At 39.2% G+C, this 11869-nt stretch overlaps 2 protein-coding genes across 2 annotated transcripts; both read left to right on the forward strand.

The window, feature by feature from the left end:
- The first annotated feature begins 2929 nt into the window (after nucleotides 1–2929).
- Nucleotides 2930–8450, forward strand: LOC122343063 (gastrula zinc finger protein XlCGF8.2DB-like). Its single transcript, XM_043237373.1, has 3 exons — nucleotides 2930–2966; nucleotides 4001–4112; nucleotides 4762–8450. Exons 2-3 carry the CDS (start codon nucleotides 4031–4033, stop codon nucleotides 5757–5759), a joined length of 1080 nt encoding a protein of 359 aa, XP_043093308.1. The 5' UTR covers nucleotides 2930–2966; nucleotides 4001–4030; the 3' UTR covers nucleotides 5760–8450.
- A 301-nt stretch (nucleotides 8451–8751) lies between these two features.
- On the forward strand, nucleotides 8752–10996 carry LOC122342262 (gastrula zinc finger protein XlCGF8.2DB-like). The gene is made up of 3 exons (XM_043236062.1): nucleotides 8752–8997; nucleotides 9238–9496; nucleotides 10083–10996. Exons 2-3 carry the CDS (start codon nucleotides 9265–9267, stop codon nucleotides 10994–10996), a joined length of 1146 nt encoding a protein of 381 aa, XP_043091997.1. The 5' UTR covers nucleotides 8752–8997; nucleotides 9238–9264.
- The last annotated feature ends 873 nt before the right edge of the window (nucleotides 10997–11869 follow it).

The raw sequence follows: 11869 nt of genomic DNA on the forward strand, positions 1-11869 counted from the left end.
AAAAAACATTATTTTTTGTCACTTCCCAGATAGCACACGTACGTATCAAGATCTGGAAAGCATCTGCAGTCCACAAACGTCTGGCAGACGTCTTACAGATGTGCGTTTTACATACATTTTATGGAATGGCGAATGAACTGACTTGGAACTACCTGTGCTTTAAACGGTTTTACTGCATACCTGCCAGCCAATAAGAATCGAGTATTCAAACAGACCATGGAATAACAATACTTAAATGCTCAACATGCCTTGTCTTACTGTTTCATGGAAAACACATTGCTCCTGCTGCTTATATGCTAGATATCTGTGAAAATGGTTTAATAAAAATATACTTTAAAATGTATTTCATTTCTATGAGGCAAAGCGGAATTTATCAGTAGCTTTTACTCCAGTCTTCAGTGTCACATGTTTATTCCCATATACTGATTTGCTGCTGAACATTTCTGATTATTATCAATCATTAGATGTTTTTGGGAGTCGTACCCCAGGATAGAAACGATGACGTGGAAGAAATCTTTGTATTTCTGGAGAGTCGAATCGCTAAACTCTGTTAGCACAACTTGTTACGTTCACCAGCTGGAGTCCCTACGAACTCCATCAGAAGGCACTCTACCTCGGACTGTCTGTGCTACCCCTGTCTGTGTTTCTGTCTTGGTTGAAGGACACTTGTTTTGAAGTGTTTGTTTCCCATTGTTTCTGTGTTCCATTGTTCCTTTGCCCTTGTTTGTTCCCATAGCTACTGATTCACTCCTCTTCTTGTTATTTCGTTTTCCTTTCTAATTAACCCACTGTTTGTAATCTGTTCTCTGTCGAGTGTTGAGTTAACTCTCTACGAAGCAGTTTCCTACTCTAGTCTTGTTTCCCATTCGTTATTTCTGTGTTCTGACCTGGTTTTTGGATTTTTGTTCGGTCATGCCCCATGGTTATTGTTTGCCAATAGACCGACCCTGTCTGTTCCGCACTATTCTTGTGTTTGCCTTTGTCACGCCTGTTTGCTGTTGTTCAACCCTGTTTGTGTTTTCGACCACATCTATAAATAAAACACTGCAAAACGACCAGCTCCTCCTGGACCCCATTTTTACAGAATACTCGGCCGCACAGGAATCCAGCAGCTGTTCGAACGGACATTGGCCAGGTATGGACACCACAAGAATGTTATTTGCCCTTAAGCGATCACTGGAGAACTATGTTAGAGAATTTTTTTCCAAAGCTAACTACTCTGATCTACTGGACATTATCATAATAGAGATGATGGCATCCATGAACTCCTCCTGCCCCGTTATATCACGGCTGCAAGCAATCAATCAAGTCAAGCTACAGTTGATCTTTACAAACCGAGCTGCAGCTGATGTAGGTGTGGACATCAGTCATTCCCAAGGCTGCAGCACATGTCTGAGGCTGTCTCCTTATCCTCTGGACACACTGCACCCCAGAGGCCTCATCTGTCCTCCAGTCTGGTCCAGAAGCCTCATCTGTCCATGAGTCTGCTCCAGAGGCCTAATCTACACACGAGGGTTATGGTGCACCACTGGGGCCACAGAGACTGTCTTATTATGGTCACTGAGGCCGTCAACAAACTCTTGTCCTGCCCTGTCATGACCCTGGAGGCCGTCCCTTAGTCCTCGTCCTGCCCGTCCATCCATGAAGACCATCGTTGAATCCTCGTCCTGCCCTTTCACGGCTATGGAGACCATTTCTGAGACTTCGTCCAGCCCTGATACAGCTATGGAGGCCATCTGCAAACTCGCAACCTGCAGCATTCTGGCCAAAGAGACCGTTGTTAACCTCTCTGTGCTCTTTATTACAGTCTGTTCGAATCCTATCTCACTGGTAGGTTTTTTAGGGTGGCCTGGGGAGGAGATGTATCCACAGCACATCAACTGGTCACTGGGGTTCCTCAGGGATCGGTTCTTGGTCCCCTCCTCTTCTCCATTTACACTACATCACTAGGCCCCATCATACAGGCTCACGGTTTCTCCTACCACTGCTACGCCGATGACACACAGCTCTACCTCTCTTTTCATCCAGACGATCCAACGGTAGCTACTCGGATCTCGGGTTGCCTGGCGGACATCTCGACATGGATGCAAGAGTACCATCTACAGCTCAACCTGACAAAGACTGAGCTGCTTGTATTCCCTGCCACTCCAACTACACAGCATGACTTCACCATCCAGCTAGGTTCTTCGTCAATTACCCCATCAACCTCAGTCAGAAATCTTCTCCTCCCCCTTGTTTATTCCTTCCCTTCTGGCATGTACTAATTTGAACACTGCCTGTGACTGGGTGATATAAGCACTTACTCTGTCTGTTTGTCTCTCAAAAAATGAATCGCTGTTGTACTCTCAATTGTAAGTCGCTTTGGATAAAAGCGTCTGCAAAATGACTAAATGTAAATGTAAATGTCTGTTCTGCTCTGCATATATATATGTTACAATTTTTTTTATATCAGCGTCATTATCCGTAGATGTTTTATTTTTACACTTATTTTCAATATGTGTTACTACTTTTTCTTCCACCGCTGTGAAAAATATCCGAGCTGGGATTTTCTTTCAATTATGTCCCAAAGAGAAAATCAATAACGTTACAATGAATATGCTTATATAAGGATATATCATTTTATTTAGCATAATAATACAGTTAAAGTTTTTACGAGCACAAAATTATTTATGATTTTGCAATATCCATAAATTCTTTCCAATCCTGCGATTTGGAGACCACAAATTTTTAATTTAATCCTTGATTGAGAATTTCACAAATGCTATACTTCATCAGTAACTGTTACTAACATTCAGATCTCTAAAGAAGATGCGTTTGGGCTTTTGACAGCCCTACAATTCATCCCTTCAAATAATCCAATACCTTATCATTTATATTGTATTTATTTTTAAAAGACTTTTATTTTGGTCTGGTGGTGTGGCGTCATAACGCTGCGCCTCCGCGTCTGCGACTCGGCTGAAGGAAAGGTGTGTGCTTTAGCGTTTTAAACGTTTAAATGTAACACTTAAAAACGTTAAGGCTTTATGTGAAATAAGCGATCCCGCGCGAGTGTTAACAGAAAAGCTGTGGTTTCTCTTCAAAACTGATGCAAACTGCGACTGAATCAGTTGATTCGCTAAAATGAGATTGGCTCGAATCTGCTGCTCAAAGCGGCGTGACGTAAACAAACACGAGCACGTGAACACTTTTCCAAACCAGCTGCTAACGTTTTCAACATTAAAACAGATACAAAACTTACATCTGTGTTAATAAATTCAATAAGCATGTTTATGCGCAAGTTATATCCAAACTGAAATACATTACAGATTACTTGCTGCTGTTATTTAAAATATTTTTTTTTACTTTACTACATTACTACCTCCTAATATTAATATGCTACTTGTATTACTTCACCAAAATAACTACAGGAGTAGAATTTAACAATCTAAAACGACAAAATGTACTGCAGAGCATTTTACGGTTAGTAGTAAGCAATATATTTTAGCATAACGACTGTGGCCTATCCAGGCTATCATGCTAGATTTAAGATTAAATGCATTGAAATGCAACACGCTATTACAAAATAGTATTATTCTGTATTTTAAATGGATGATATACTCAAAATACTGCCCATTAACTCAATCTAATAAGAAGGTTAATTGGTAAAAAGGTATTCTTGCACATTTAACACATTCACTAACCACAAACAGGAAGTAGATCTCGCTTGCGAGGTTTTTGATGTATTGATGTCTCGCGGGCGAAAGGTTTTGTTGTAACGCGAGTAAAATGTTACTGAAAATGTATTAGTAATGCCTTACGCTACAGGAAAAGTAATACGTTACTGTAACGCATCTCATTCGTGACGCTGTAAACAAGCCGTAGAAAACAAACATTACTGGTGTGCGTCTTAAGAAAAAACAAAGGCATTGACAAGTTTTAAGAGAAGTCAAGTTGATATACATTAAGTGTAGGACTGTGAAACCGATGGGGTAATGTCATCGTGTCATCTATTCTCAAACAGGAAAGATCGTCTGAGATCCGTGTTATAAAAATGGCTTTTATTAAAGAGGAGACCGAAGACGTGATCGTAGAAACGTCGAGAGTCAAGCATGAAGATACCGAGGAACAAACGGGTTGGTTTTTCCTTCTGAACTCGCTCGTTTGATCTCTTTATTAAAATGTCAGAGGTCGCCGCTTTATCTTTCTTCTTCATTTCAAGATCTTTGGTGAACAAAGTCGGCGGACAGAAACAATGTACTGAACTGCAGCAAGCATAAAATTCATGTTCACGTTTTTGAACACAAACGGTTGACGTCAAATATAGCTTGGCCAAAAATATAAAGTATATATATAAAACCTTTTTCTATATGCAATAGTTAGATATAAACATTTTTGCTTTTGTACGAACTTGCACATGGTCGCGGTTCATACCGCGTGACAAAAATTACAGAAAAAGTTGTGTGGGACAGCCGTTGTGTACGATTTTCAGATAAACTTGAGACGTGACACGTGCGAAGGCCCACGGCGTTCTGGATCTCGGTGTAAATTTTCAAGTTTGTCGTGACACTGCAGGACTATACGCAAATGTTCTCATACTGGTAGAATTTAGTCTGAGGTAAAATTAGATCGCAACGGCCGTTAATCGGCTGTCGGTGAACGCGTCAAACTAACGACTACAGATTTTAGCCTAGAATTTTAGAAAACTTTGGGTTTTCAAAATCAGATGGAATGCGATGTCTTGCTTTGTGTCGTTGAAAAAACTTGATCTCTTTTTGCTTTTAGACTCGAGGCTGCTGAAAAAGGAGAGTCAAAAACTGACTGAAACAACAGATAAAGTTCAGTACGAAAAACGTGATTTCATAACCGGAGAGAAGTTTAGTTGCTCACAGGCTAAAAAGACCACTCGGGAAAAAACTAGAGGTACCTTGACCTGCCAAGAGTGTGGAAAGAGTTATAGTAAAAAAGGAAGCCTTAAAGTCCATATGAGGTCTCACAGTGGAGAAAAACCTTACACCTGCCCACAGTGTGGAAAAAGTTTCTCCGTTAAAGGAAACCTTGAAGTCCATATAAGGATTCACACGGGAGAAAAACCCTATTCCTGCCAACAGTGTGGAAATGGTTTCACTAAAAAGGAAAACCTCAAAGTCCACAAGATAACTCACACCGGAGAGAAGCCTTACAGCTGCCAACAGTGTGAAAAAAGTTTCAGTAAAAAAGGGATCTTTAAAAGGCACCTGAAAATTCACGTTGAAGATAAGCCTTTCACCTGCCAACAGTGTGGAAATGGTTTCATTCAAAGCGCAGACCTTAAAATCCACATGAGAATTCACACCGGAGAGAAGCCCTTCATGTGCGCTCACTGCGGAAAGCGTTTCACGCGGAAACAAAGCCTTAAAGGCCACATAAGAACTCACACAGGAGAGAAACCTTACTCCTGCCAACAGTGTGGAAGGAGTTTCACCGAAAAAGGAAACCTCGAGGTCCACAAGAAAACTCACACCGGAGAGAAACCTTACACCTGCCCGCAGTGTGGGAGAAGTTTCGTTAAAAAGACCGACTTCGAAAGGCACATAAGAGTACACACGGGAGAGAAGCCTTATGCCTGCCAACAGTGTGGAAAGAGCTTTTCGCAGCAGGGAAGCCTCAATGTCCACAAGAGGATTCACGCCGAAGAGAAACCTTCGAGCCACGCGAGGATTCACTTGATTGAAGGATTTTACGTTATCGCTGAGGAAGGTGTTTCACAGACGGGAAACATCGTAAGAATCGTTGACGCTTAGTGCTCATGCGGGTTAAAATTGTTTGCTTGTCTTTAGAGTTCGCTCAACAAAAGTTGAAAATGATACCATGCCTCACTGTCAAGCTCTGCGCATGTGACTCCGTTTTCTCTGATGAACCCATGGTTATGTAAAAAAAAACTAAACTTGGCTCTTCTAAGCTTTAGAATTGGAACGGATGGGTTTTTTTGTTAAACAGTCCGAAAGGAGTCCAATAAAGCGCATCCATCCATAATAAAATGTGCCTCGCTGGAATCAAGGCCTTCTGGAACAAATCTGTGTGTTTTTGTAAGAATAAGATGTGCATTTAAAACGTTTGCGAAAGCCATTTAGATGCAAGATGCGTGTTTTGACTTCGTAATTTAATGTATTTAGGTATTTAATGTATTAATGTATTCGTAATTTAATGTATTAGTATAAGTACTTTGACTTTTTCAGATTGAAGTCCTCAAACAGCCAATTATTGAAAAGGTACTTGGAGAGTTCTCGAATGCTTTAATGGCAGTATATATGGACTAAGTATTAATTTGTGTTCCGTAAAAGTTTTTCTTGAAAAATGAACGATGCCGTGGATCTGATACACATTGGCTCTGTAAGAATCGCGGTCTCGCGATATCGATAAAAGTTGATTTTGTTTTAAAACGTTTCGGACTGATTGCATAGCTAGATTTGTCACGTATAACATCGAAAAACCCACGCTGGCGCAGAAAATGTCAACGTTTTTCTATATGCGATTTGTGTACATCGCAATTTCAACGTTAAAAGTACCCTGAAGGAATTTTTATGTGGCCAAATATTAAAATCACGTGGATTTAAAAGTAAAACGAAACCTCGCCACACTGTTGGCGCCCTCTGCAGGTGTTTGTTATAATACATGATGCGAGTAGGTTATATTCATGTTACGTATAAACATCTTACGTTATGTAGTCTATTTAAAAAGTGCTTAGTAAAATTGTGTGATTACTTGGATTTGAATTATTGTCTCATTGCAAATTTGAGATATAAAAAATGTAGTCAATATTAATTTTTATTAGACTACTAAAAATATCGGATTACTCAATTGTTAAAATAATCAGTATTACTTGATTACCCAGATGATTATTAGTTACAGCTTTAGATTAGTTGTTAAATGCGTTGTTTTTTTTTGCAATTTAAAAGGCAAATGGTTTATTGAAAATTTATTTGTACCATTTTATTTATTTATTAAAATGTGAAAGACGGTAACGACATTGCTATCTCTAATTTTAGTCCTTGAAAACGGAAAAAAAACTCAAAAGTTCGTTTTGATACGCTCTAGAATGACGGAAGACGCAAGTCTGGGAAGAAGAATGGTATAGAAATTGTTATTATTGTTTTCCTTGCATAAAAAAGGTATTCTCACTGTGTCACAAATGTGGAGTTGAGCCGCTGATGTCCCATGAACTGTTTTACAGATGTTTTTATGTTTCTGGAGATGAGAACATTTCAGTCGTTTCAAAGATGAACATGGGTCTCAACATGTGGGTGAGTTAATGGCATAGTTTTCATTTTAGGGTAGACTGACGAAGTGCAGTGACCACATATATCCAGCAGTGGTCCGTAGAGACCACTAGAGTTAGTTTAGTCCACTGTAAGTATGTTGACTGAGTCTGGCGTGTTCGTTCACCTTTGTTGCTAAAATTACAGAAATACTGGAAAAAACTTTCATGTTGCATTACCTGACTTCAATAGCAAACATTGCATAACATAAAATGTAACCAAACAAACCCCTAACTCGAGAGAACTTATTAATTATAGACAAATTTACAGAAGGAGAAAGGAGAAACCATACTTTTGAACAACTTTGGTCAGGAATCAAGCCCCACCAATCATGTTAGAGCTTCTCGTTTTGTTATTGAATCATGGAGTGCCACAGGGCTCAGTATTAGGTCCTTTTCTTTTTATGCTTGTACTTTCCCTCTGATAGACAGCTGTTCCCGTTCAATAAACCGTAAAAAAAGTGCAATCAGTGCACGGATGTTTTTGCAGACAATACATACTTCACCGAATTCTGTTATACCACAATTCATTTCAGATATAAGAACAATAAACATAGGGATAACCGAAACTATAAAGCACTTACTCGTGTACATGAGAATAATTAACACACAAACACACATAAAACCTTTGTCATTAGATAAAGCATTTCAGTGTTACATTAGTCACTAATTTATTCGAATATATAGTTATTTAAACACTTAAACCAATAAAGCGCACACCTTTCCTACAGCCGAATTTCGTTCGACTTTGCGGTATATAATTTCTCTCAAAATGTGATTATAATATATAACAGAAATTCTAAATAATCATTTATAAATAATAACAAAACAACAAAAATTTCAAGAAGAAACTATAGCGGTTTTAGCATAGCTTAGCATAGATCATTGAATCTGATTAGACCAGTAGCATCTCGTTTAAAAGGGACCAAAGAGTGTGTCATTTTTTAGCACAATTTCAAAACAAACTTTGCGGTCCAAACTGTTGAAAATTGCACTTTTCCCACAGAGCAAACAACACAAATACGTCAAACATGTTCTTAGGTTCTCAAAAAAAACCCAAAAAACACACACGTCACATGTTTTTCTTATGGATGTACTTCTAAAGATCAGTTTTTTTTCTTAAATTGGTTTTTGTGAACAATTTTGCAGCAATCAAAATACGATATCTTAAAACTAACTTACATTATTAAGCTTTGCTTATATGATAATCACATTCGGGACAAATTATTGACCCCAAAATCAGTCACTTTTATTACATTTCAGAAGAATATATAAAGAACTCAAATCAGACAGTCGAAAACCCACTTATTATTATCAAATCTGATTTATGTTTCGGGGAGAAACTGAGATGGAATGAGACAGAATAAGATGAAAACGCTGGCTTCGGTTACATTTAGCATAACAAATAGTTAAATGTCTCTGAAATGTCAACCTTTACCCATTTAATTATTCATATAAAACCTTTAAGAAGAAACGAAGAAAATGACTTTTATTTTGGTCGGACGATGTGACGTCATAAGGTCGCGCCGCTCTCCCGCGTCCGTGAATCAGCTGAAGAAAATGTTTTATTTATTTTTTTTGTTTCGAACTCTATGCGATCGATAGAGCTCGTTTAAGCTCGCCGTTCTCTATATAGTCATTCAGCTACTACAGAATGAAACTCCGATACTTTGTCTAGTGATGTTAGCAAAGGTTTATGAGTGAAAGCGGAAAAAACATAAAAGGTGCGTCTCATTTCTCCTCAAAACTGATGCAAACTCTGACTAAACCGAATCAAGCGATTCGCTAAAGGGGAACTCTTTTGAAATGCGGTGTAACGCGAACAAACAAACACGAGCATCTGTAACGAGAACGTTTACGAGCCAAACCAACGTTAAAACAAATACAAGTCTTATTACAGATATGCAACTTGTAATTGAATTTGTGTCCAATTCAATTGTGTTTATTCTTCTCATCTTAAACAGGGCTAAGTGTTACACGCTGTTATAAAGATGGCGTTTGTTAAAGAGGAGAGTGAAGAAGCGAAGATTGAGGAAACCTTCAGAGTCAAACTAGAAGAAACTGAGGAACAAAGAAAGACCGTGTTTATTAAAGAACAGAGTGAAGAAACGTTCAGAATCAAAGAAGAAGATACCGAGGTACGGTTCATTAAAGAGGAGGCAGAGAGCGTGAAGACTGAAGAAACGTTCAGCGTCAAACGAGAAGATACTGAGGAACAAACAGGTTGGTTGTTTTCCGATAAAACAGTCGGTGGCCAGAAACTTTATTTTGAACTGAGCTCATGTAGAAGCACGTGTCTGGGATCTTCTTCATGATTAATTCTTGTTGATCAATTAGTTTGATGATCAAACGACCAATTAACCAGTAACCTAATGCAGTGGCTTATACAGTAGATAGTCACTAACTTATACAGTAGATAGTCAGTAACTTAGTGGGGGATGTTTCAGCCCAATCTCACGGCAATTTGTACACATTTTACGAGGTGGCTAATTCGTACGACTTCACTCGTACTAATTAATACGATTTTTGATATATTCTACGATTTGCCAATTCGTATGACTGTACAAATGGTCTAAACTTACTCGTCACTGGGGTTTTAGACGGCTCGCACAAAATCGTACGAGTGAAGTCGTACGAATTTGTACCAATTAGCACAAAGTGGCCACCTCTTAAAATACGTACGAATTGGTTGTGAGACTGTGTTCGATATTCAGCACACATGGCGATTTTAACGCATTACATGTCTGAATGATGTCTCGCTTTGTCTCGTTAGATAAAAAAAACTTAAACTTGTCTTTTCTTGCTTTAGACCTGGCGCTGCTGAAAAACGATATTCACGAACTGAGTGATACGAAAGATGAAGTTAACCATAACGACTTCCTAACCGGAGAGAATTTTAGTTGCTCGCAGACCGAAAAAACTCATAAGACCGACGCTACGAGTCATTTCGTCTGCCAACAGTGTGGAAATAGTTTCGCTAAGAAAGAAAACCTTGAAGTCCACGTGAGAATTCACACCGGAGAGAAGCCTTTCAGCTGCCAACGATGCGGGAAAGCTTTCGCAAAAAAAAAAGACTTTCAGAGGCACGTGAAAACTCACACTAGAAAAAAGCCTCACGGGTGCAAACTGTGCGGAAACAGTTTTGTTGGCAGAGCGGACCTCGAAATCCACATGAGAATTCACACCGGAGAGAAGCCGTACACCTGCCCGCAATGTGAAAGGAGTTTCACGCGGAAACAAACTCTCAACGCCCACATAAGAACTCACACAGGAGAGAAACCTTACTCCTGCCAACAGTGTGGGAAAAGTTTCTCCGTCAAAGGAAACCTTGAGGTCCACAAGAGAATCCACACCGGAGAGAAGCCTTTCACCTGCCCGCAGTGTGGGAAAAGTTTCATTAAAAAGACAGACTTCGAAAGGCACAGAAGAGTTCACACGGGAGAGAAGCCTTATGCCTGCCAACAGTGTGGAAAGAGCTTTTCTAATCCTGGAACCCTCAAAGGCCACCTGAAAATTCACACTAGAGAGAAACCTTTGACCTGCCAACAGTGTGGAAAGAAGTTCAAAAGCGAAGTGACTCTTAATAGCCACACGAAGATCCACTCGATAGTTGGATTTTATGTCCTCAGAGCAGAGGGAGTTTCACAGACCGAAAACGCCTTAAATGTGGCTTACAAGCCTTTATCGCACTACCGCGTCAAAAGAGGACGTTTCAAAGACTAGCGTGAACCAACTTCCGCTCTAGTCTTTGTTCCGAGAGCGCTCCGTCGCGAGTACAATGACCCATAACGTATTCAGCTAGCTTGATAGAGCTGTGAGGCTGTTGCAGATTTAGATTCGGGACCAGATTTGCCAAAGTGTCGTATAATGGCTAATTATCGAGACCCGCTTGATGCCAAAGATGACGTTTATTTTGTAAACACAGCCCATAGCTAAGCCACAATTAAAGAATGAACTTTTGTTTGAAGTTTATCGTTGAAATTGTACGACAGTAACACACAAACATGCAAAATTTTAGGCCGACTAAACGAAAATATTTGTCGTGTTGCTTAAAAACAGATTTGACACTTGTACAAATATCGAATGCATTTTTTCCATGCTAATAAAAATGTTATGCGTTAACCTGTCTCTTTCATTTCTACAATATTTACAATATTACAATATTACACTGCCTTTTTAATTTGCGATAAGTTTGCATTGATAATGGGACAACGCAAACTACGAAAACATTTTATTGCATGAACAGTTTATACATAGAAAATACTTACATTTTCAGTTCATCAAAATATCCACCATTAGCATATTTTAAAGCTCTGCATAATCTGGGCAACCAATTCAAACACTGATTTGATGTGTTTGATGTATATTACTCCAAAGATGATTCACACCGTTAGACACTTCTTACAGACATCATGGTCCAGTTCCTCCCGTAGTATCTCAACTGGGTTGAGGTTAGGTGATCGGACAGGCCATTCAATGACAGACAAGATGGCCAGCTCTCCAAATAGTGTTGTATTTGCACCAAAAATTAGGATTTATGCTGATATCATCCAAAACCAAACCAGGGTTGCCAGGGTGTTTCCAAACTTTTGGAGG

This window comes from Puntigrus tetrazona, chromosome 4 (genome assembly GCF_018831695.1).
Source record: "Puntigrus tetrazona isolate hp1 chromosome 4, ASM1883169v1, whole genome shotgun sequence".
NCBI lineage: Eukaryota > Metazoa > Chordata > Actinopteri > Cypriniformes > Cyprinidae > Puntigrus > Puntigrus tetrazona.